Raw genomic sequence first — 26,191 nt, 5'->3', positions numbered from 1 at the left:
TGTGGGGCTGCCTTTGACGAATGGGGAATGAAGGCCAATATGTAAATGCTTTCCCCTTTCATCATAGTGCAGACGGTTTTGAGATACATTTCATAAGGCTCCTGAGAAATCCTGGCTGGATGGAACAGTGCCCTTGGTGCTGGCCATCCTGATAATGCATCCTGGTATTGGGTCTCCCTCCTTCCCTGTTTCCTCCCCCTATCCTTTACTTCTGCTCCTTAGAATCTTATTCCCAAATAAATTACCTACCTGCGCAGAAGCACTGGCCTCAGGCTCTGCTTTCTGAGGAACCCAGGCTAAGACACTTGTGCAAGAATGCTGCCTCAGTCCATAGTCAATAGAGTGAAGGTCTCTAGTACATGGGGATTAAAGTTTAGCTTTAGAGACTAATCATAAACCACTGTTAGAATTAGCCCAAGCTAATATAGAGAAAAGTGATATGGTGGTGTGGCATGGCTCACCAAACTGTGGAAATAAAAGTTGTGGGCAGTTGTTATTATTTTAAAAAATCATTTAATTTATTAAAACATCTTCATTTCCCAAGGCACTTCAGTAGCTTTCACAAAAATACTTTTTTGTTTTTAACCAGGTGAAGCATATGCTTTAGAAGTACCATGGTAGCATAATCAGAAAAGGGAAGACAATTTTACGCTGAACACAAAATATCTCCCAATGTTACACCACTGAAGTGAGCAACTCTGAAAGACTGTGAACACGACTTAATTTTCTTCTTTGTAATTTCTTTCCATGATTGAGTTTCATGAAAGGAACACACACAATGATGTCATTTTTGGCACCCAGAAAAGTGCTAGTAGCTAAGGCTGGTGAGGCCTTGCATAAGTGGCAACTGTGGACCATTGCCAGAGTGATTCTGGGTTGAAACAAACAAAAGACACAAACCAGGAGGCTAAGGAACCAGCCTTTCCTAAGTCTATTCTGAAGTGCAAATAACTTAAGGAGAAAAAAAGACATAATAACAAACAACAAGCAAAACACAATCAAAATCCATATTATAGTTTTGGGAGAAGAGACAAGTTCGCTCGTCTCTCTTTCTCATTGATATACTTCCTTCAAACCATACATCAGAAACCATAGTAGCTAGGAGACTTGATTCACGTAGTAGTGGAAAACAAGAATAGTAGATTCAGTGATGAATCTCTTATGGGCCTGCACAAGACCAGTGCTTTGACCAGATGTAAACAAGTCTACCCAGTAGTCACTCTGAGTGGTCCAAGAGCTCATAAGTTAATGCACTTGTCTCTGTTCTGTATCTGCTGAGTCCTCTCCATATGAAATACCTCTAGGTTTCCCCAGACTTGTGCTCTCCTGCCCTGGGGAAGCAACAATCCCATTTAATATCCTTTGTAACTGAGAAAGTATGAGAAATCAGACTCCCTGTGAAATTATTTCTTTTCCTCTAAAGTGCACCATTAGTGGGAAACAGGGAAAGGATTTTTTGGCAGGGTGAGGAGGTGGAGAACTAGACCCCCAGTTCTATCAGGGGCCTTTTCAGGCAGTCTGAAATTAAAATGTAAAGTTTTAATTCATATTCTTCCAAATCCTACTGGTTCTAATGAGTAGTTAACGTCTTAGGAAGTGCCAAGTCCATCACTGTAATAGTTAGGATTTACCCAAAGTTGTCCGTCAGTAGCCATGGTGTCCCTGGAGGGAAGGTGGTGCTCTAGGACCATATGCAGCTGAGTCTGGGTATCCATCCGTGAGCAAGGCAGACACAGCGTCCGCAGAATGAACAGCAAAGACCTTTGCCACTGAAGGACTCAGTGTCTGCACAAGCCACTTCTGACAAGATGGTCTTTCCTCTTTACCTTCTCACTGGAGGTTGTGTTAGAAGCCTGTGTTTTTAAGGACTGTGGGGCTTTCTTCACCATCTTTTAACATCCTTGTGTGGCTTGGAGTTTGCCTGTATTTTATTCTAGAAGAACAAGCCAAACAAATGTTAGAAACAAATCTTAAAAAGATGCCTACCAGTCTCAAAACAAACAAAAAATGCCCCAGAGCTGAGGTTATCTCACTAAAGGGAAAATATCATACAGCAGATTCTGAAAGGTTTCTTCTTGTCTCTATACTATCCGAGTTGCTACTGCTGTCGAGATGTTCATGGTGACCCAGTGGTCTGGGTCTGGCCAGAGAGAACAGGCTGTAAGTACCCGGCCATGTCTGATCCTATTATGGCTAAACTAGTCCATGGCGTTTCTGAGTTCGTGGGGAACTCTCTGCCAGGCCCAGACCCAGTGCATTAACTTTGTGAAGGAGGCCCCCTTACCCTTTGACCCTTAGCATCTGGTCAATGGTGTCTGGGAGTGGGGTGCCGAAGCTCTCTGGGAGGAACAAGGTGAGGATGGCTGTCAGGATGGTCAGACTCCCCATGAGAATGTAGGGCAGGAAGCGGTCGTAAGCACCTGTGGCAAAGCAGACAGAGCCCCAAGCCGGGAGTGCAGTTTGACATGGTCTCTCTCCCTCCCTTTGTGTCCCCAGGACTCTAACAGGGATCACCTGCCTTCTCAGCCTCAGCATCTCCCAGTCTGAGCTGCCATATTGGAATCTTGCACCTAGGCAGGTCACAGAACCCAGAGTTGGCACCGAGCAGCAACACCTCGGTGCAGGGGATGGGTGCAGCCTGGGAGGATGGGCCTGGGCCATTCCTATTCCTATTTCCTTTTTATTGGCCGTGCTGTGTGCCATGCGGGATCTTAGTTCCCCGACCAGGGATCGAACCTGTGCCCCCTGCACTGGGAGCAGTGGACCACCAGGGAGGTCCCTCTATTCCTATTTTCTAGCCAAAAATAAATAAGTTAATCAACAAATTAATTTAAAAAAACCCAATGCAGCCAAAAATTAATTAATTAAAAAAACCCACAAAACACCCTATTTCCTAATGCTGGGTTTCCAAGGAACTCAAGGTATGTGTCCAGGGATAGGAATAACTCCTCCACCTCTCCAGATGTGTCACAACCCACTCGATTTGTCTCCAGGCCAGATCAGAAGGTGTTTCTGCTTGTCAGGTCTATGTAGCATGTTCACAAAGCAGTCTGAGTACTCCCAAGGTGGGTGCCACCCGTCCCCAGAGATGTGCCAGCTAGGCATGTGCAGGGGGACAGCAGCTGCCATGAGGAAATAACTCTGAGAAAGATAAAACTGGGGCCCTATTACATAAAATGGTACGAGGCAGATCTTTGCACAGTGTAAAACTGCTGTGTTAAGTGCTTCAAGTTACAGAAATTCTCGGTTCATCAGACCTCTAGAATAGACATCTTTCCCTTCCTGTTCCTTATAAACTATGATTCCAAGAAGAAATTTCCCCAATTAGTACACTGGCTCCCTAAACGACACTGCAATTTCTTAGGATAGGGGAATTACCTTCTCTGATGGAAGGCCTGGGAAGGCTAAAACAGATACAAAAACCCTCAACTGTCGTCAATTTCTAGCTGTCTATAGGTTGTTTTCCACATGAGTGCTTCCACCGCAGTACACCCAGACAGGAACCTTCTCCAGGCATAGATCCAGTATTGGATGGATCCCATTTGCTGAGTGTGCTTGCTTTCCTGTTAACAAGCCATCCCCAGGTCGCATTAAAGCCAATCAGTGCTTCCACCCCATCCCTCCTGTGTGCGCTCGACCCACAGGACTTACCAAGGTAAATGAAGTAGGGAGACAGGATGCTGCCCAGGCGGGATGCCGTGGAGCTGACTCCCACGCCCATGTTCCTGACCACTGTGGGGTACAGCTCGGCTGTGTACACGTAGACCATGGAGAAGGCAGCAGTGACTCCAAACTTACCCACCATCACCAGGATGGTAGCCAAATAATACAAGTCTGAAGAGCAAAGGGAAGAAAGTAGGAGAAGGCACCAACCCAAGGCACACTGCTACTAGTTTTTTGCCTGAAACAGACATACTTTCTCCCTGGGAAGGGTCGGGGAGGAAAGTTTCTATAACTTCCTATTGTGGGATAAGGGGCTTATGTCCCTCCAAGTTGATTACCGAGAGGAGGCTGGGACCTGCAGCTGTGTGAGGACATGCTCTTCTCCTCAGCCTAAAGACCACCAGAGTGAGCGAGCCCCTCAATAACCCAGAGAAACCTGCTCTCCAGTCCAAAAGTCATTAAAGACATGTGTGTCAGAGGGGGCAGCTGGCACCCCAGAACCTCATGCTGCAGGCACTGTGGAATTAACTAAGGATTTGTGGATGAATGGGAAGTTCAATTATAACTCACTTCACGCTTTCACTCCATGCAACACTTCACAGACCAGCAGACCCTCATGAATGATCCTCGGATCTCTCCTGCTCGCTGTGCCAATGAGGAGATGCTGTGAGTGGCCTGTGGGTCTCCCTGAGCTCTGGTGTGAACCTCTACATACATTCCTGGGCTCCCAGCCATGCTGCAGTGGGTGCTCTTCCTGTGCAGAGTGTTGCCAGCCTCAGGGGCCCACAAATGATTACCAGAGGTCCCCAAACCCATGACAACTCTCGGTACCATGATGGACATGAGGATCCATAAACCGTTTTATGAATTTTCAGAGGGCTGCCTCCTACCCTTCTGTGGGATACCAAGATGGTTTTACAAATAAACTCCTGCTACTGGCCTGTGAGAGCCACGCTGTGGCCTGGCCCTGCCCTTTTTTCTCTCCTCATCTCTTACCAAGTGTGCCAGGCTCATTGCCTCCTCAGGGTCTTGGCCTTTGCTCTTTTTCGGCCTGAAATGTTCTGCTCCTAGACTTTCTCATGGGTTTCTCCATCGTTTCATCTGTTTCTGCTCAACTTTCCCCTCTTTAGGGCCACTGTCTGTGACCACTCTATATAAACTAGCTCTCCATTGTCCTTCAGTGTCATTATTAAAGGTAACACAGTCTGTACTATAACAAGCATTTTATTTACTTGTTTGTTGTCTGCCTTCTCAACTGGAGTCTGAGCACCAGGAGGGCCTGGGGCTCTGCCTGACTCCTTTACTTCTGCACCATCAGCCCCGAGCACAGTGCCTCCCCCACAGTAAACACTCCACAGCTACTTATTGAATGAATAAATGACTAAGATGGGGCCAGGTTAAAAAGACATGGGGATGGCCCTCTTTCCTCCCCCTCACTCTGCAAATAAAAACACACACACACACACATTAACTTGGGTAGAGAGTACAATCAACCGTCAGCCCCACAAGGTCACTCTCCCTTCTCCCCCAAAGCCCAGGCCATGATGACTGTCTGGTCCCAGGAGACACTTTCTCTTGACTTGTGGGCTGAGAACACAGATATGCAGGCGAGCTGTAATGGCATAATTTTATTCTCTTTATTAATTGGCTGAGACAGTATGGTAGAGACTGAGTGACTCAATGGATATCCCAGACTGCAGACATGTATGGTACCTACCTGGGGGCACCAGCTGCACGAAGAGAAGAACGCTGCCACCCAGGAAGAGGGCGGTGGCCATGGAATAGCGTCGGGGCAGGTGCTGCAGGAGCAGCCAGGCCAACACATATGCTGGGACTTCAACCACAGCCGAGAGGAAGCAGTTCAAATAGACATTCCCATGCAAGTTAGGAGTGTCAAGGGAAAGCCCAAAATAGCCCACTGATATGGTCATCCTGAAACAGAATGCAGAAAATAGCTGGAGAAGTGGCATCCACGTGCCTCCCAACCTGGACTTTTAAAATATAATTATTGCAGGAAATTCAAAACTATCCTTACCAGGAGGGAGGCAGATTTAACCCTGAGTCTTACTTCTTAGAAAGAAAGATAACTTCCCCCGAGACCAGGGTACCTTCTGGGTCAGAGCACTTTCAGAGCTTTCTAAACAAAGCGTTCCAGCAAAAAGACATATAATTCAGATAGATTCACTTTGTTGGAAAAAAAAAATCAAAAACCAAAAATACTCCAACCTGCCTTTCGGCTTTAAAAATCCTAAGCTAAAGCACCACAAAAGCCTATTTCCCTACTCTCGGAACCTCCCAAATCCAACAATTGCAGAAGGAGCTAGCGTATGAGTAAGGAGGCAGATAGCAAGTGGGGTGTGATAAGACTGATGAGATAAAATAAGGAACAATCATTAGGTCAAACATTTAGAGAAAGATCCCTGGCGGACCCTCTGGGGCGACCAGCCAGGAAGAGGCTGGTCAGAAGCAGGTGACCCCAACTCCACCGGACTCGTGGGGAGGAGAGGGAGCTCCCAGTGGGCCATCTGCATGCCCCCCGCTGCCCCTGGCCTAGACCCTGTCCCCAGTAGGCATTCTCTCTATTGATGGTCAACACTCTTTGGCAAACCAGACCAGGATGAATCAGACTGTTTTTAACTCATCTGCAGGTTGAAACCACAGCTGGTACAATCAGGGAAAAGGGTATGTACAGGAGTCCCTGGGAAATCCAGAGCAGGAGGGGTGCCTGGGTGAACCATGGAAGGGTGACTCATCGCAGGCTGGCAGGTCTGTGGTGCAGGCTGAAAGCTGGTTTTGTTTGAGGCCGACTCAGGGGCGGTGCACTGCCCTAAGGCATCCCGTGCCATTCCTTGGAAATGGGTGGCTGGCTGCCAAGGCTTGTTGACTCCAGCAATAAGCACTCTGAGATGAAGTCTGCCTTCCTCCCCCGGAGGTTCAGGTAGTCACTTGTAATCCCAAGGGTCTGGCCACTAAGCAAATGCTACCTAGGCACTCGGATGTGTTCCTTTTCTCTGGTAAATCACAGATCCCTCCCTGACACACTTGGTGAAATGCCTCGTTAGAAGGAACCTGACGAGGACATGTAGGCCATGGCTCTGCCTCCAGGACAGTCTCCAAACATCCCAGAGGGAGGATGTCCTGCTTCCACATTTCCAGAACATACTTAGCAGCCTCTATAACTGAAAGGACACGGTGTCTTCCCTTAGAACTTCTTAAAGGCCTCAGTCACTGTCTGATGCACAGGCAACAGGAACAACTAAACTAGGGACCCAATGTGAACAGCGATTTGCCTTCTGACCCGGAGGGATCCCCAAAGATCCCATATCTTCCCCCCAAAGCCCCCACAACAGTTTTCGTTCTCCTCTTCTGAGATTCCGTTAAGAACTGGGACATGCCCACTTCTTTTATTGCAAGGCACATCCCTGCCACTTTCTGATGACACAGGCTTTCAATTCTGATCTGAGATGTCTGCAAATGCAAGGCCTGACAGACACTGCCAGAAGCTTTGTCTGGAGGCCTTAGGTATGTCTCACTTACGCACCACAGAATTATGGACATGATGGTGACCATCCGGATATTCTGGGTTCGGAGCAGATCCAGAATGCTGTGAGACTGCTGTTTCTTGGAGCTTAGGTCTTGTAGCTGCAGGAACAACATGACAAGGGTACGGGACGGAGAGAAGGTTGGAGACTCAGAGACCCGAGAACATACTTGAAACCCTGGCATCTTAGCTTTCTGCATCTCCGAGTTGGGGAGTGTTTTATGTTTCTTGCTTGAAAAGAAGGGTATGTATAGTGACTATGTCTTGGGCTGCAGAAGGCTTCACCGGGCCTTGTGGGTAACAAATTAGTGAACAAGAATGAGGAGGAAAAGTAAGTGACCAGCCCTTGGTGCGATGCAGCCAAGGAGGAGGCCCAAGCTGACTGCCCCCTCCCGGCAAAACCTCCAGCCCCGTCAATGGCCACATTCCAGGGAGGCCTCTGCGCATTCCTTTCCAAGGCTGGCTCCCAGCCCCTCTGGGTCAGAGAGAGAAGCTGGCTGTGTATAGTTTATTGATATTATATTTTAAAAGAATTAATGTTTTCAGTCCTCATACCATGTAGTTACTGGTCTACTTCCAAGGAAAAAAGTTTCAGATAGAAAAACAGGAAAATCGACCTCAGCTTCACTCTGAGTAACTTCCTATGAAATCTGGCACAGCCAAGGACATTAATAAACCACACATCTAAACACACTGATGTTGCTTTCTTAAGCAAACCCAGTTTTGGAGTTTGTTTTTCCTGAGTTAGCAGTTCAACGCAAGGTCAACTTTTGACTTAATGGATCCCCTGGAATACCCTCATTTCCACAAAGATGCCAGTGGGACTTACGGTTTCATCCAGACTGACCTCTGCAAAGCTACAGAGGCCACCTCACTTAAAAACCCTCCCTGCCACCTACCCCTCCCTGAGCTTTTGTGCACCAGAGTCCTTCCTAGGATGTGCTGAGTGGGATTTGGTGCTGGGCCACCGCTTAACCATGAGGCCGGCAGGGCTGTCAGTGGCCAGCAGCTTCTTTGCTGCCTATAATAACCAGTCTCTCTTTCCCAAGCCCCAAGTCTGCATCTGCATGCCTTTGCGCACTGCGGTATGACTGACTGCTGGTGGCTGTTCTCACAGCCAGGACCTTGTCTTCCTGTCAGAGCAGGGACACACTCCAGAACCCCATCAGCCAGCAATGACAATTTCTAACCTCTTCTCAGAGGCATGAGACTGAGGAAAACCGCTTGCTGCAGAGGAGGTGGAAAGAGAGGGAACAGGAAGGAGAAGCAAGACCCAGGAATCAGGCAGAGCCAGGAAATTACTCATGGCGCGTGAGAACAGGGTTTGCAGAGAGGGGTGGGGTAGGGGGAGGGCGGATATCAAAAAGGACCTGGCTCCAAGACGATAATCAACAACTCCCCGTTGGTGGGCGGAAGGAGACAGGACATTTCTAACTCCAAATCTATTTTTGCTTCATACTTTAGGTACTTGTATTATTTTTGAAGATGAGAAACAACCTAAGGTATAAGAAACAATGATTTCCCAAAATGCCAATTTCATGAAAGACCTGTTAACTCATAAAGAGTTTTTATTATTAAAAGTAATGGTTCGACTGTATGATCACTTAGAAAATAATTATATAAAGTATGAAAACCTAAACTCCACGGAAAGGTGAAGGAGTTTACGCAGTTGGCACCTTCTCAACTTCTGAATTTTAACAGGACCTGCCTTGGGGGCAGCTGGGGCTTGGGCGGGGGAGAGCTGGGCTCCCGTGTGAAGGGAGGGCTTCAGGGCTGTGTGGTCCTACCCTAAAATCATGGTCACGGAGGCCCTCCCACCAGCTCCGGCATGGTGCTCACCTCACTTGAGTCAAAGATGGTTGAGGGCGCAATGATCCCATTGATTTTGGCAGCCCTGCGGATGATCACCTCTGCCTCTTTAAATCGGCCTTGAGACATGAGCCATCGGGGGGACTCAGGGATGAACCTGGAAGTACAAGGAGCAATCTCACTGAGGCCTTCCCGTCCCACAGACCAGGTGGAGCATAAGTGGAGGTGGGAAAGGGGGTTTCAAAACCAGAGCTAGGTTTGAGGGATGTTTGGTGTTTCCAAACCAGAAGCTAAGAGGTGCACCATACTAGAGCCAGTAAGTGCGAGCTTCTGATTTCACTGGAGTACACAAAATTTAGAGGGGCCGACACACCATGATGGGATTCCTCCCCTGGCTGGCCACCTCCATTTCTGAAGAGTGGTGGTGCCACCTGCTGGACACTAAGTACACAGGTGCAAAATGGGCTCCTGAAGCTTGGCTTCTGTCATGGGCTGAGCCCGGCCCAGACCCTTACCCTGCCGAACTCCCTTGCTTGTGCCTGGCATCCACAGCAGCTTTTGCACTGGCCTCTTATAGCCTCTAGTTTTTCCTCACTCTCCCCCCTCCCCCTGCCCCGCCTTGATTCATCCAATTGACTCTCCATAAGGCACTTAGGTGTTTTGAGACTTTATGGATCTTATTTTCTACCTCACGAGGTAGCCCCTGCCCTTAGGTCATAACTAGGACTCAGCTGTACCATCTCTGCTCTGTATCTTCTCCTACTATGCTCTGCAATGCTCTCACATCCAGGTGGACCCGTGATCTCACCATCCCCACCTGCAAGGGGCGATTCTCGCCTCAGCCCCTCGGCTGTGTTCTCTTTCTCCATATGGAACGGTCTCCTCTCTGCCTGTCCAACCTCTATCTTGGAGGCTCAGATGGAGCCTGGTTTCCTCCATCCAGCTACCCTGAGGACTCGCACAATGGGCTCCCTCTTCTCCCGGTGCCTCTGGCACGAGGGTGCGGCAACATACAACCAGAGCCAGGGCCTAAGCTGTCTTGTCCTGCAGTCTGATAGCTTCCTGGAGCTTATGCTAAACTCTATCGTCTCACAGCTACTGCTCTTTCCTCTCCTTGCACTCCAATCAACCCAGCACAGGGCTGAGAACAAGTCTGTTCATGTCTTGGGGCTGTTTTGTTTTTGGCTTTTCTGAGTATGGAAAAACATTCTGAAACACCTTATAAAGACTTTAAATTTTCTGTCTCTGTGAGCCCAAATGGGGATTTGTGGGTTGCTGCTGCCCCCTAGTGAAGGCCAGATAGAAGACATCCTGCTGGTGGGCACCACCGGGCACAGGGCCACACACTCACCACCACAGTGGGAAGCACAGCACCCCCGGCACCGTCAGCGCCAGCAGAAGCATCCGCCAGTCTCTGATGAAGTGAGCAAATAGCGGCAGCAGCATGTAGCCAAATGCATAAAATATGCACACGCCTAACGTAGAGAATATAATACGAACTGACTTGCCAAGAATTTCTGTTCCTGTTCAAAACAAGGGAGGAGTCATGTTAGTATCTTAATTCCGGTTATTTCCTTATTAATCTTCTTGTGTGTAATTTTCAACATACAGATAAGAAAGCAGGCAGAATTATCTTGAAGCTTCCAAGCCCTAGGGAGGGATGGGATTCTGACCACCTGCTGCGGGTGCCTCCTTGTGGCCTCACGGCGACAGTTCTCTCATGAAACTGTCATCACTTCCTGAAGCCCTATGCTAAAGCCACGTGAGGCCTCACTGAAGAAGGAGATTCATTAAAGGGGAAGTCACTATTAAGGCCACACATGCTGACTATTACGCTTTAAGGAAAAATATTTTATCAACTGTGAAGAGAAACAAATAATCCTTTTAACAATCAACCCAAGAAACCCAAAGACCAATAAGCTAGAGTTAGATGCCTCTGAACAGTGAGACTGGCAACTTTTCAGTGAGAGCAGGCCAAAGCCCTGCAGTGTGGACTCAATTAAAACCCTGAAGGTCATGTGACTAAAGCCCACTCCTATCAATTCATTCTTGCCAGTCGATTTCACTGGCCACTATGTTTTGCAGAAGAGGCAGTTTTCTTCCTTGGTGAGCCTGCCAATCATGGCCCTTGCTCCTCATGTCATGCCTCCCTGTTTCCTTAGCTACCCCAGCCCTGGGCAGAGGCAAGTCCTATTTTTAAGATCTTAGGTGGATTCCGGCTAAATGACCATCGAGTACTAATGAGACCAAGGTGCCACACCTCGGGGGCCAGAAAAGAACTGGAAATCAGTCAGGCTATTGGGCTGCTGGGGACACAAGGCTAGGCACTTGGCAGACTCAGTTTCCCTGACTACTAATTGGATTCATCAAGAATCCCTGGTCGGTGTTGCCAGAGACCACTTCCCTTGGAGGGGCATCACAGCTGTCTCCAGAAAGCGGGTGGTGGGATGATGGTGAAACACAGGATCAAGTACTCGACTCCAAATTGATGGCCATACCCAGGACAAATGCTGCCACGTAGTTGGAGATCTGGCCCATGCCTACAAGGAAAAACAGCATGGCAAACATCTCAAAGTTCTTCGAGAAGATCTGCAGGAAGCTGAAGCCAGTCTGCATGCCCATTGTCACAAACAGCACATTCTTCCGACCAAACCTGGGAAGGAAAGGAGAGTGACAGAGAACCAGCTGGGAGAAGGCAGCAGGAATGGGCCCCACCAAGAGGGGCTTTCCCCAGAGTCATTTCAGGGAGGGGTCGCGGACACTGCTGCCAGGGCAGCTGGTGCAGGTGCAATCCTGGCCTCTCAGTCCCTATGCTGTTACTCCCCTCCCCACTCACCAGGACCAATGTGCAGCCTGGGCACCAGGGTTGCCCAAAAGGCAGTGCCAGAATTAAGACAGTGATTACAAGGGATTGACACACATTCATTATACTTAAATTCATACATTCATCATTTATTATTTTTTTAAAAGAGCTGGTTTACTTTGGAGGATGATGGAGAAACAATTCATTATAAATGAAAACTGGTAAATAAAGGGGAAAACATTTGTCCTGACTTTTCTATGTAAACTATGGCGAACAGTTACCAATAACAGATGAGGGAGAGTATCATTTCATAGAAGTATTCCAACTATTAAATGAAACCAAAGTGATAAAACTAGAACATCATCATTTTACAACCCCCGATGAATGAAGAGATATGGGCGTTGTGTTTCAATGACTGCTAACATCATAAAGAGAGACACTTGAACATCGCATGACTCCTATAGTCTTTACAAAGGGGCTGAATCTGAATCTGATGAAGTCTCTAGATCCAGCTGCAATTTGCAAGAAATGCAGGGAAAAGAGGAATATGCTCAATTGTACCATAAGCATACAGTTAGCAAAATTCAAACGGGGAAATTCTACAGGTAGAACAGCCCAGGCAAAGAAAAGGATGGAGAATCCATAGGTTAAAGTAGACTAAAAGACATACAAAAATTTTTAAGTGGGCAAGACTAAACTTGTGTTTAAGGATGTACATTTGGACGATAAAACTACAAAAAACCCACAGGGAAGTGATTATTATAAAAGTCAGGCTAGTGTTTACTTATAGGGGAGGGAAGCTGTTGTCTTTGGGATGGGACAGATGGATGGGGCTTCTGGGTGGCCAGCAAAGTTCTATTTCTTGACTTGGTGGTATTTATATGGTTATTTCCCTGGAATAATTCATTAAGCCTCATTTGTTCTGTGTGGTTTCTGTACCTGTGTTCATTTTCAAATTTTAAAAAATGTTGGTTTTTTGGGATTTGTTTGCTTTTAAAGACAGTGACACAACAAGGAGGAACAAGTCAACCTAGTTCATTCAACCTAGCAGATTCAGCATAAGTCTGCCCAGGGCTAGCAGACACCTATTTTCATTCAATGAATATTTATTTGAACATCTATTATATACTAGTCATTACGGATGTATTTGAATTAAAAAAAGACACTGATTCTGCCCTCAAGGAGCTTATAGTCTACAGTTGGTGAGACAGACAGTAATCATATTTTAATCGAACAACAACACTGCTGACTGTACAATTACACACTGGAACAAGAGCACTGAAGGAACAGCATCCTGGCCCACAAGGGACACAACAGAGGAACCTATCCTGGACTGGAGGTAGGGGCTGGGGATGTGGGCATTCAGGGAAGGTCTCCCTGATTATGGGGCACTGAGACCAGACCCAAAGGAAAAGAAGTTGTTGACAAGGGGGAGTAGGGGAGAGGGACCAAGCTTTCAACGATATTCACAGTACAGTGGGGAAGGCCAATATTAATCATATGGTGTCATCTTTTATTTACCAATTTCTGATAGGAACATGGAACCAGGGTAATGTAAACTGGGGACCCTGAGGAGGCCGCCTGCGTGGTCAAGGAAGGCCACGGCACGCGGCTGAGGGGGGCGGGGGGGGGAATTCTTCACTGTGACTGTGAGAAGAGCATGTGCAACTGTGGCTAGAGGGGCATGGTGAACACGAAGGGCAGCTGTTCAGTAGAGGGTGGCAGGAGCCAGACTGCACAAGATCTTCAGCCACGGTAAAGAGTTTGCTGCTTCTTCCCATTACAACAGGGTTTTGTTGTTTTGATGATATTGGCGTCTAGTAGATAGAGGCCAGAGATGTTCTAAACATCCGAAAATGCCCAGGATAGTCCCCCACAACAAAGCAGTCCCTGGCTCAAAATGTCAACAGTGCTGAGGTTGAGCAAACCTGACCTAAAAGGAGGCTCCCCTGCATTGTCCTGTAACAACAGTGCCCTGCACACCAACCAAGGGGAGGGTCCTTCCTACCCTGCTTTCCCTTCCCAAGGGCTCTCTGGATAGTAGGGAAGAGGAAGACTCAGGAAGCCCTTACATTGCTATAGTCCTTGGCAATCCAGGGTTGGGGCCAGAAAACACTCACGTTTTTTTTAAGAAATATTTGTCTATTTTTATTCTTTGATATTTATGCATAAATTGTACATTTGTAAAATATAGAAAAGCACAGAGAAGAAAATAAAAATCAGCTGCATTCTCTGATAGCCACTAACATTTTTTTCTCTGTTTTTTTAAATTGAAGTAGAGTTGATTTACAATGTTGTGCTAATTTCTGCTGTATAGCAAAGTGAGTCAGTTATACACATATAGACATTCTTTTTTTATATTCTTTTCCATTATGGTTTATCCCAGGAGATTGGATATAGTTCCCTGTGCTATATAGTAGGACCTTGTTGTTTATCCATTCTAAATGGAATAGTTTGTATCTACTGACCCTAAACTCCCAGTCTATCTCTCTCCCTCCCCTCCTCGCCCTTGGCAACAACAAATCTGTTCTCTTTGTCTGTGAGTCTGTTTCTTAGACAGGTTCATTTGTGCCATATTTTAGATTCCACGTTAAGTGATATCATATGGTTTTTGTCTTTCTCTTTCTACTTAATTCACTTTGCATGATAATCTCTAGTTGTATGCATGTTGCTGCAAATGGCATTATTTCGTCCTTTTTCATGGCTGAGTAGTATTCCATTGTATATGTGTGCCACATCTTTATCCATTCATCTGTCGATGGATATTTAGGCTGTTTCCATGTCTTGGCTACTGTGAATAGTGCTGCTATGAACATAGGGGGACACGTATCTTTTTGAATTATGGTTTTGTCCAAGTATATGCCCAGGAGTAGGATTGCTGGATCATATGGTAACTCTATTTTTAGTTTTCTCAGGAATCTCCATACTGTTTTCCATAGTGGCTGCACCAACTTACATTCCCACCAACAGCGTAGGAGGGTTCCCTTTTCTCCACACCCTCTCCAGCACTTGTTATTTGTAGACTTTTTAAGATGGCCATTCTGACCGGTGTGAGGTGGTACCTCGTTGTAGTTTCAATTTGTAAGAAATGCTCACTTTTAAAGTCTGTCAACAAAAGGTCAAACATACACATGCCTACAAAAATAGGAAATATCAGCTACTTCTTCCCAGAGTTGTGCCTCCCTTCTATTTCTGCACATAGAGGTAACTCAATGACGTCAGATAAAATGCTTTGACAGCCCAGGATTATTTTAATTGCTTTTGACTTTTTGGTTTATTCATATTCCAACAAGGAGTCCTATATAAAAACCTGATATTCTAGACAACTCTGGAGGGCATGAATCCACTGCCGTTAGGTAATCTGTTTGGCTTAGGTTTTTTTTTTTTTTTTTTTTTGCGGTACGTGGGCCTCTCACTGTTGTGGCCTCTCCCATTGCGGAGCACAGACTCCGGACGCACAAGCCCAGCGGCCATGGCTCACAGGCCCAGCCGCTCCACGGCACATGGGATCCTCCCGGACCGGGGCACGAACCCGTGTCCTCCGCATCGGCAGGCGGACTCTCAACCACTGCGCCACCAGGGAAGCCCTGGCTTAGGTTTTTGAATTGGCTCACTTAGGAGTAAACTGTCCATCCCACAGAGCCCTAGGCCTTCCAAGGGGGTGCAGACAAGCTTGAGGGGTGGTGTAGGGAGCTGAAGGTAGGTGCTGCAGCCAGAACAGCCACATTTTTAGCTATTTCATTGACTGAACTTAAACGATTCTATTTAAAAGATGAAGTCTGCTGGCAAGAAAATGTTTAAAGGTTTGAGAAACCCTGTACTAGCCCTTCTGAAGACTAAGGTGGTCCTCAACATACACACCAACTTTGTTTCTACGGTTTCCTCAGGAGCAGATCTTTGGGAACTTAAATACTTTCCTCAGGTAATCGTGGTATTACACGGCTCTGAGGCCAGCCCACAAAGATCTCCCTATCCCGTGACACAGCTGACCAGAAAAATGCACTGAGCTTCAACTCTGTAACTGGGGTACCTCCTCCTAGTCTTTCACATGAAGGTAATTCCTCTGAGTCTCAGCTGCCACCCAACCCTGTGAGAGGGGGATTCCCACTACCCCTCTGGGAGGGCCTTTAAGCTCCGTCCAGGGCACGCCCTCCTCTCACTCTACACTGTTCCCAGGCAATCTCATCCACTTACGGGGCTTTGATGAGGGTTCTATCAACTGACAATTCCCGAACGTGTTTCTCCAGCCCAAACCTCTCACGGAGCACCCTATCCATACATCCAACTCCATACTCCATTCCTCCTATGAGACCTCTAAGTCTCATAGTTACCCCAAATTCAGTATGTTCAAATTGAACTCAACATCTTCTCCTACAAACATGGTCCCCTTCCAGAGTGCTTTGTCTTAGAGAAGGGTATCGTCATTGACGCGGCTGTGCAGGCCAGAAGTCTCCCTCCCCTCACTTCCCATGTCCAACTCATAGCCAAGTCCTGTTGGTTTTACCTCCTACCACTCCTCCCCATGTCTACCGCCCTCAGCCTAGTCCAAGCCACCTTCATTTCCTGCATAAAGGATTGTGATAACCTCTTAATTGGTCTTTCCACAATCCTCCTTGCTTCCTTTCAATCCTTTCTCCACAAAGCTATCGAACAACTTTGTAAAAATGCAAATCTGATGATGTCACACTCTTAAAAGCTGCCCACTGCTCTGTGACAAAAGCCCAGACTCCTGTCATCTGCTAAGCCCGGCCTGCTCTTCTGCTTGGGCCTCAGCCTGCCTCGCTGCTTTGTCTCTATACCACTCTCCGCACCCCCACCCCCCACCCCCCACCAACACTTTCTTCCAGTTCCTAAAGTGTGCTATGCCTTCGCTTGAGTCTAGGCTTAAGTACTCTTGGCTCTCTTGCCCAGAACACTCTTTCCTCTCTTCACCCCTTTAGCTAGCTAATTTCTACTCATCTTTCAACCCCCAGCACATGCTTCAATGCTTCACCGTCTCAGGTCTCCTCTGTCAGACCCTCTCTGAGCACCCTGTACTTCTCCGCTATATCACTTACCACCACAAAGGATAACAAGTACTTCCCTCAATTCTTTAATACATTCTGCCTTTCTAGAAAGCAAGTTCTAGAAGAGCAGGCACCTGGAACAGTAGTCCACACAAAACAGAGGATCAGGACTCTGGGCCCGAATCCTAGCTCTGCCACTTGCCAGCTGTGTGACTCTGGGCAAGTCATTTAATTCCTCTGGGCTTCATTTTTCCCATCTATAAACTGAAAATAATAATGCTTCCCACATCATAGGGTTATGAAGATTAAATTATTTGTTGTTTCTTTTCACTTGGTATACAGTGCTCATAAGAGTGAATGGCACATATTAGATGCTCTGTGTTTATTAAATAAATATAAGTAATCAGCTGATGCTTGCTGCTAAGTTAAGGGTCTGGGGAAGCAAAGGCCTTTCCCCTAAAGGGGTAAGTGTCTCAGGCTCATCTAGAATCATCAGTCAGTGGTCACAGCCTACTTAACTCTTTAATGCTCATTGGTGACTGTAGGAATTTGTCCCTTTTAAAAATCCCTAGATGACACTCTGGAAAAGACAAATCTAGTGAGAAATGCACATATTTCTTATGAGGAAAGACTTCTCAAGTAACGACATTAATCCATAGATGCAAACATGCCAAAACATCACTTTGCCTGTCTGCTGCAGGATAAAATGGCTGTAGTCTTAAGGCAGGATGACATTCTCACCCTGAACTTCTCTATTAGAGACTCCCCCTGCTGGGACGATGCTGGGACTCCTCTCCACTGGGTGACCCAGCGTGGCCAAGGACCTTGCTGAAGGCTGCTCTTCTTGCCATGGGCTTCGCTCACAGACCCTGAAGCTCTGGGGTAACAAGACACAACATAATAAACCCCTCTGAGAACACCACGGAAACTATGGAACTGTTTTCCCCAGAAAAATGCTCACATACAATCTCCAAAATTCTGTATGGGATTTCCAGAGGAGATGAACTCCCTAAGCCATGGACTTTGAGGTAAGAGCCTTGGAATTACACAAATAACCTGCTTATGGGTCAAAACAGCACACTTCCTGATTGCTGAGAAATGCCATAACCACAAGCCTGTTAGATAAAGGGAATCAGCCCTGTGGACATAAGAGTTCTGCCCATCACACTGCCGTTGGCTAGTGAGACTTCTCACCTTGAGGAAAGAGCAATGGTTTGGGGAACACAGAGGCAGCCACCTATGGAATGCCCTATGATCTACAACACAGCTGACATGCGTGTGTGTGGTGTCTCCCTCTCCTAAGCTTGAAGATGCCAAAGAGTTACGCTCACCTAGGGAAGGCGAGCAGGCAGTGCAGAAGTAAGTTGTGGCATATTTCCTGGTCAACTGGATCATGTGTACACTCGGCTGAGGTTGTTTCACTCAGCAAGCATTAGTGAGAGGAGGTTGCTGGCTCTCTTTACTTGGTCTGGAGTCTATACTATAGATGTGCCTTCGCCTTTTTAAAACACACAGCCCTGGGCTGAGAGAACACTACCTTGCTCTGTGCTGAGGTGCCTTGCAGCTGCAGGAGTAGACACCCACCTTACCTGTCTGAGAGCTGCCCCGAAATGAGGGAGCCCACCAGCACACCCCCGAAAAACAAGGAGACCGTGAGCGGGGCCTTCCAGTCGTCCTCACACACCAGGTTCCACTGAAAGAGGAGCAAAGGGATGTATCACTCACTTCTTTTTAAAAATGTTTTAAATGTAAGGCTTCTTGGAAAATGAAATCAGAACATCCTGCATCCCTGCATGCTCTGTTTCCATTACTGTAAGGGTGTGTGAGCTCACTGAGGCAGGCAATGGCTCGTCGGAGAGCAAGGCAAAGAGCAGGTTTCCCCTCACAGGGAGACTGACCATCCTGTTTTTCACAGCTCTAAGCCTCATTGTTTTGCTACCAATTTGAGACAGGGAGACCGGCTGGGAGCAAGTACTCTGCCCATGTGCCAACCCAGGAGGAGGCGAGGCCTTTCACGGTCGCTTCTAAGGACCTGGGCTGAGGCTGGGGCTGTGGGTGGGGCAGGGCACCCTTTCAGTGGGGTTCAGGTCATTGGCAGGGGTGGCATAGGAGTGGTTCTGGAGCAGGGCTCTGCAGCTCTAAGGGTCAAGGCTTCCAGTGAGGGACTGAGGCCAGAGGGCCTGGTATGCACCATCTGGATCTGTTCCTTCAGCTCTGCTCAGGCTTCAACTCTGGGCCAGTGACCCCTGGGTCCTTCTGCTGACATTTAGAGCTGGGATCCCTGATGCTGTGCCAACACTAGGCCCAATTACAGCCAAGAGCTCTGAGCTGGCAGCCAAGAAGCTGGGTTTTAGCTTCTACTCTACTGTTAACTAGTTACCCAACCTCAGACAAGATTTTTCCCCTCATTGTGCCTCAATTTCCCCATTTGTGAAACAGTGATGGGGGTGGGGGGGGGAACAGGCTACAGTGCTTGAGGTTCCCAGTACCCAGTGTAGAGTTCCATCTCTAGTTAGCACGGAAAGAGGTCTATGGGCATGGGGAAGCACCTGAACACTCAGACATTAGGTTGCTCCAGCCTAACAAGGGCCAAAAGAAGGAAGAAAAACCAAAATAGGAAGCTTGGTGGTCCCCAGAAAAATGTTTCCCGCAACAGAGAGGTGGTGCTCAGTAGTAACCAAGAAGGCCGCCTTCTAGGGAATTTAGACCCTGGCTTGCCTGGCACCAGGCTGCAGGCCTGCCCTCCATGGGGCCTGCTGGCTCCCAGGAAGTGTGCGGCTTCCAAGAATAAAGCATCTCTTCCAGGCCAGGGTCAGAGGGAAAAGCAAGTCTGCTTTTTGGCCCTGCTGGGCAGTATGTGCACAGTGCCTCCAGGCACCTCAGAGGGGGTCAGAGGGCAGCCCTTAGGGTGGACACAAAGAACCCCTGCAGCTGATGATAAGAGCCACATACCTGGCTCTCCACTCTGGAACAAGCATGCACGTTGGATGGACTGAGAATGGGGTGGTGATCCCCACTCCAGGAAGAGTTGGGGGTTACCAACTCCTAAATCTAGAAGAAGGCCAGACTAGCAGAAGACAAGCAAGGAGCACCAAGGCCCAATCACTCAGGCTATGGCAGCCTTCCCACCTCTGCAGCCTCAGCCATGCCAGCACCCAGATACCACCTCCCTTCTAGGAGGGTGAGTGCTCCTAGGGCAGCCCCCATCCAGACAGGGCTGCCGAAGTCAGGATGGGAGTAGCACGGGAGTCAGAGCTGAGGGACTTGGTGATGGGGTGCTAGCCTCTGGGGGTGTTAGGCGGAGCTTCAAGACCAGACTATGCCTATTGCTGCTCTTGAATATGATGTGATCTATTCCCACCTAGCATGCGCTACTTTTGTAGCGACAGAAATAAAAAAAATGAATAGAGTCAGTAGCTGCTTCTCAATAGGTCTCTCGTGAGGGTTGGGGACTGATATGGCTGTGCTAGACTAGAAACCCACATGGGCTTCTGCAGTGAGTTCTGGGGTGGAGCCCCACCCCCTCCCCATGCCAGGTCTCCCAGTATAGGCTTCTAGGGACTTCTGGACTGGCAAGGCCAGGTGCCACCTGGAACCAGGTCAGACTATGCTCTGCAGGAGACAAGGTGACTGTAGTGCTCATCTTGGAATAGGTCCCCAGAGCATCTCTCCGGCTCCTGCAGCCTCACCACCACCACTTGGTCCAACTGGGCTCTCTATCCACTACTGACATTTCTCAACAATTCTCACAGCCTGGCTTTGGGCCCTCCAAAAGCAAGCATGGGTTAACACTTCTTTCCTCCTGGCCACAAGGGGCCTGTGAGTAGGGTCAGGAAAGATAACAGGTCTCAAAAAATGAACAGAAGGGCAGGCACAGGCTAGGTCCCACCCAGCCAACCCATCCACTTACCTGTCAACCACCAGATGGAGTGCAGTGGGCTCTTGGACTTGGCCTGACTCCTCCTTAAGCGGGCGGCAGGTGGAGCAGGGGGCGATGAGAAGCCCATAGAGTCCAGGCTATGTACCCCGGGCTTGTTGTGTTTATAGAGGAATGTAGTATCTCTATACTGAACTCCTGGCTTGGCAGCTGCGACTAAAGCAGCTACAGACCAGCTCACTGACGCTGCCACTTGGTACGAAGGATGGGCTATACTGGCTGATGATAACAGGGATCAACCTTAGAACTAAATGTGTAGGTTTAAGATTTAGGTCATGAGTCTAGTATCCTTACCCCTCAGCTGGGTTAGCTATGAAAGCAGGCGCAAACTGAAAACATCTGGGAGTAACCCTTGCAAGGAGCCTAGACTTGCCACCCTTCCTGGTCAGAAATGTGCCTTTCTAGTGGTGGTGTCTTCATGGATATATATGTGTATGTGTGTATATCTATATCTATATCTATATCTGTATCTATATCTCAGAGCTTTTCCAACTATATACTTTAGTTATGTACAGTTTGTTTTATACCATTTATACCTCAATAAAGCTGTTAAAATTTTTAAGAAGAAAGAGAAATTGTGTCTCTTGTATGCAGTATGTAATTGGTGCTACTTCTCAGTTATGGGAAGTAGAGAGGTGATGTAGTTCCCTGGGACTAAATGTCCTTACCTGTGAGTTGGCTGGAAGAAAAAAGAGATAGGGCCTGTGCCCACAGGGCAGAAGCTCTTCCCAGAGATGTACCTAGGCTGACCGCATCAACGGTCAAACACACTGGTAAGCACTACCTGTTACTGAATGCCATGTATTCTACACACATTTCATTCTGCCTCCTGCTGCAATTAACGGCGAATCCTTGCCCCAAGGCTGTCAGGGCAAGGAGAAGAAGAAGAAAAAGAATTTGCTACCATATCCTCTACAAAGCCTGGCAGTGCCCTGCAGAAGAGAGGCTCGGTAGCTGTTTGGTACCTATGTGAGTGAGTGAATAGATGGATAAAAGGACAGTCAACCTTCCGAACCATATTATCCCTTGGGTTTAGTCCTTGGGCTTGGCTGCCCAAAGCCCAGATGAACCCTGAGCTTCATTCTCTAGAACAGATTATTTTCCTTTCTCTCTCACACCTTCTCTGTGACAACTGTCAGAACTTTGACCCAGGATGTCGGTTCTCAGCTAGCTAGAGAGACAATCAATCTGCCCACTCATGGCCAGATGGGTCTGTTGTGACTGCACACACACAGGGCCCTTCAGGGACCCAGCAAGTGGCTTGCCATGAGCTGCAAAGGCAGGGAAAAGGGTCTGCGCTTTCCTAGAGTGAGGGAAGTCAGCAAAGGAATACCAGTGAGGCACAGTCTCCAGGTCTTTTTGGTCTCCCCACCCCAGAGTCAGCCCGGGGCCTGCCTCCCAGGTTGATGTGGCTTTTTCTTCAGGTGAACGTGGAGATAACAGTGGGGTCTCTCCTATTTTCCAAGACTACACGCACATAAGGCTGATGGAAAAGCTGGTCCAGAAAAAGAGGTTCTCTAGGACAACAGGGAGTAAAAGTGTTGTGAAGGGTCAGCGCAGGGGGCTTCTGGGAAGCAGAGGCTGGCAAGGAGCAAGGGGACGCAGAGGACTGCTGGGTTTTGGCTGAAGAGACCCCACGTCATGGGTGCCAGAAGAGTTAGAAGTTTCTAAAAGAACCTTTCCGGCCACAGGCTGTGCTATGGAGACACCAAAAAGCAGGTGTCTCAGACCCAGGTAGCCTGAGAAATCAACCAGGTTCCCCGAGAAGGAGGCAGTCCTGGGCCAAGAAACACTCAGGTATTGGAGCAGCACTGCACAGTGGGGTGGCTGATTCCCCAGCACTCCAGGGGTGACTGAAGGGCTAGAGAAGGGGCTAGCCTAGAAGCACACGGACCACCAAACTATTCCTGAAACATGGGAGAACCACCTTTCTCACCTCATAAATAGCGTCCCCTTCTTTCTGCCAGTCCCAATGCCTTGTTGCAGATCCACGCAGGGGCAAGCCCCAGTTTGTGGAGTGGGGGATTACATTTACTTTAAAATATTCCAGTCAGTGCCTTTCAACCACCACAAAGTTTCCCTTCTATAAGTTAAACTTGTCCTTTTCTTCTTCAGTTTTCACACTTTAGAGATTTCAAAATTATTCATTAATCCATTCAATAAAAATTTTCCTGAGTACCCAATCTGTATCCAGCATCAATGTTAGGACTTGCAGGAGATACAGAGATGTTAAGTCTACCACAAAGTTTAGTACTACATGTGCACACATTAACCCCAACAAAGAAAAAAATCAAACAGGAGACCTGAGGTTTTCATTTTCTGCTGAAAAACATGAATAGGGGGCTTCCCTGGTGGTGCAGTGGTTGGGAGTCCGCCTGCCGATGCGGGGGGCGCGGGTTCGTGCCCCGGTCCGGGAGGATCCCGCGTGCCGCGGAGCGGCTGAGCCCGTGAGCCATGGCCGCTGGGCCTGCGTGTCCGGAGCCTGTGCTCCGCAGCGGGAGAGGCCGCAGCAGTGGGAGGCCCACATACCGCCAAAAAAAAAAAAAAAAAAAAACATGCATAGGAATTCAATACCAGTGTACTTACAAACACTTCTATGATTTGGGGCAAAGGGCAGTCTTGCAGACATTTAGCAGGCACAGGACAAGCTGCAACGGTCAGCAGGCCAGGTCCAGGTTGAAAGAAAATGGGCCTTCGAAAAAAGGAGCTCTCAGAATGTTAATGCAACAGCTTCCAACAGTGACTGTTCACCAGAAGAGAACAAGCAGCCTTGAACTTAAAGTCTGGCATTCCAGCATCCTCTAACAAAGGGCTAAGTAATATATTAATCTTGCCTCCCTGCAAAGACTGACAACCTGAAAGTAGGTGAAAGGGCACATAGCTCTTACAAAACTGTTAAGACAGCTAAAGAAATAGGCTAAATATATAAGAGGAAAGGCTGACATTGGCAGCAACATAGCTCAAGGACCCTTCTGGAACAGTTGGCCTTTGGGAGCTCATCAGTGCCATCACCACTCTCAGCCGAAGGCATGATGGGGGCAGCAAAGAAAGAGCAAATGACTAGAGTAAGTTGGGGACCACAGGGGTTAGGGAAAAATCCTAAGAAATGCCATGAGCTACTTCTGACTTCACTGCCTTTTCTTCCACAGGCAGCCAGAAGCAGAATTTGCAGGGACTTCTGAGTCATGGACTGTGGCTTCCCCTCTGTGTTCTCTCCCTGCAGTCTGAGGAACAGCCTCTACTTTCACAATGCTTGGCCTCCAGAAGGGTGACAGACTGGCTTCCAGAAGGGTGACAGACTCACTTGCGAGGCTAGGACCAAGGATTTGTGATGACTGGAAGTTTTCATACTCCATGAACTTGTCAGCCACAAGTCACAGTCAGCTACCTCCAATCAGTACCTCTTTTCTCAAGTAACAATGCCTGAGGACACTGGAATGATGTCACTTGCTCAGAGATCCCAGTGGGGCTCTTCTCTTACTCCTACTACATACATGTGGAGTAAGGAGGCACAGATGCTGGGGACATCAAATGTCCAAACATACAAAAAACAACACACACACACACACACACACACACACACACACACACACGTCTGTTGGGGCAGCACTCAAACTCCCCTGAAGGGTGACAACCCCCAGAAGCAACACACACAGGGTCTCCAGAACCCTTGTAAGCCCCTTTCAGGCTCAAGCGGGGTTTGCTGCCATACCAGGACCTGTGCACCCTGCCCTTCAGCCTCTTCTCTGTGAACTCTGCCCTCCGGCCAGGTTGTTTCTTGCTGTTCCAGACTTTGCATCTGCTGAGCTCTATACACCAGACTCACTGAGAAGCCTCCTCCTCCAAGAAGCCTTCCCTAATCCTTGAACCCCTGATCCTGACACTCAGTGAACCCGGGCACCCTGGAGCCTATAAAGGAGTGCTCTTTTCAGTGTCCTGCTTGCTCAGTTCTGCTGAGACTACAGGGAGTTAGAGTGCCAGTGTCGGAGTATGATGCAAAGCACATCCACGTGCATCAATAAACATCACATCATACATCCAGCTTTAATGATTGCAAGGTCACCAGGGGACAGACAAGGCCACCCAAAAGGAAAATCCAAGGGGCTGGGGCATGAGAAAGGTTTTCCCCCTGCTTCCTATGAACTAAGGTTGTATGCTTTAACTAAATCTGGCTAATGACATTTCCTTAGAATACCCTAAAACATACCAGGTCAACAAGTCACCCTGAATGGATCTTCAGATGCATGAATCCTTAAAGGCTAGTAACTAACCCTGAGCAAAAGGTAAGCAATTCTTTACGGGAAATGACCAGACAGTCATTTAGGGGTGAAGGTGGGTGGGGAAGGAGTAACTGGGAAAAGGAGCAAGAGACAGTTTTATAGCCATGCTTCCTTTAACTTAAAAAGTTTGAGAAAGTAGAGGGGCATTTCCCCTCTCTCTGAATAGATGCCAAAAGGCTGGAGGAAAAATGGTGACAGCTCCTTGGCCCAAGCTCTAGCTCTAGTTCTCAGCACTCCCACCCCCATCTAAAGTCTCTGACTACTCAGAATCTTAGAGTCGCCAGGGCCTTCTTGGCTTCCTCTCTAAGATAGCTAACAGGATGGGCGGCCAGCCTGACACCCGTGCTGCGATGTCCATGATCTCTCTGGAAGTCACCACGAAAAGTTCTCCGGAGCCACCTGGCTGGACGATGACCATCGCCAGTGTGTAGTGAGTCGCGGAGAGGGAGTGACAGCATCCAGCGCTCACCTTGGCGGGTGGAGTGCACGACCTTTAAGACTGTTAAGGTCCTGCCTACTCCCCGGTCCCAGGCCCCGGACGCGGATCTGTTACCCACCTCGGTCACGATGGTGGACAGGTAGATGTCCCGGTTGAACTCCCAGCCATCCAGGCAGCCCTCTTGCTCCAGCTGCTCCAGGTCCACGTCGCGCCCCGGCTCCAGCCCGAGCGCCGAGAAGTTGACGATCGTCGCGAGCCGGTAGCGGCGGCACCTGTGAGGCACCTCGCGGCCGTCCTGCAGCTGCAGCGGGAGGCTGTGGTTGCGCCACACGCTGCTCAGGTTCGCTGTGTCCGGCACCCGACAGTGGTGCTCCGGGGTCGCCGACAGGAACACGGACGACAGACCGTTGAAGCCGTTGGGGACGATGCTGGCGCTGAGCAAAAAGAAGATGAGGCGCTGGAAAGGGCCCCACTCGCCCAGGAAGGCGGTCACCTCGTCGTAGTCCCGCATTGCGCCCTCAGTTGCCCGCGCGGCGCGCGGCCGGGGGTCGGAGGACGCGGCGGCGCGCGGGGGCGGGGCGGGGCGCGGGGCGGCGTGCGCGTGCGCGTGCGCGTGCGCTGTGGGCTCCCACTGCGCGACCGAGCGAGAGTCGGACCAGTGAACGGCCCGCCGATTGAACGAGATCGCAAACTCCTGGCGTCGCCGCTGCAGC

The 26,191-nt window shown here is 48.6% G+C and overlaps 1 protein-coding gene across 2 annotated transcripts; it reads right to left on the bottom strand.

Moving 5' to 3' along the window:
- Positions 1-496: 496 nt before the first annotated feature.
- LOC132517051 (organic cation/carnitine transporter 2) lies at positions 497-26,033 on the bottom strand. Of its 2 annotated transcripts, XM_060143554.1 has the most exons (10): positions 25,597-26,033; positions 18,412-18,515; positions 11,512-11,666; positions 10,365-10,536; positions 9,044-9,170; positions 7,205-7,305; positions 5,381-5,595; positions 3,652-3,834; positions 2,285-2,420; positions 497-1,933 (listed from the first exon to the last, which is right to left on the bottom strand). In XM_060143554.1, exons 1-10 carry the CDS (start codon positions 25,987-25,989, stop codon positions 1,846-1,848), a joined length of 1,674 nt encoding a protein of 557 aa, XP_059999537.1. In that variant the 5' UTR covers positions 25,990-26,033; the 3' UTR covers positions 497-1,845. The 2 variants fall into 2 exon arrangements, with proteins under 2 accessions (XP_059999537.1, XP_059999538.1); XM_060143555.1 differs by lacking the exon at positions 2,285-2,420.
- Positions 26,034-26,191: the final 158 nt, after the last annotated feature.

This window comes from Lagenorhynchus albirostris, chromosome 3, assembly GCF_949774975.1.
Source record: "Lagenorhynchus albirostris chromosome 3, mLagAlb1.1, whole genome shotgun sequence".
NCBI lineage: Eukaryota > Metazoa > Chordata > Mammalia > Artiodactyla > Delphinidae > Lagenorhynchus > Lagenorhynchus albirostris.
This window is presented reverse-complemented; position numbering and strand designations above follow the sequence as displayed.

What these genes read in the sequence shown, in the direction of transcription:
- LOC132517051 (XM_060143554.1), bottom strand. Translation starts at nt 25,989, where the DNA reads ATGCGGGACTACGACGAGGTGACCGCCTTCCTGGGCGAGTGGGGCCCT. An exon ending in ATCATGTCCATAATTCTGTG is followed by an intron (nt 5,596 to 7,204) that starts GTGCGTAAGTGA and finishes ATTCTGTTTCAG; the next exon opens with GATGACCATATCAGTGGGCT. An exon ending in CAGATGCTAAGGGTCAAAGG is followed by an intron (nt 1,934 to 2,284) that starts GTAAGGGGGCCT and finishes TTGTTCTTCTAG; the next exon opens with AATAAAATACAGGCAAACTC.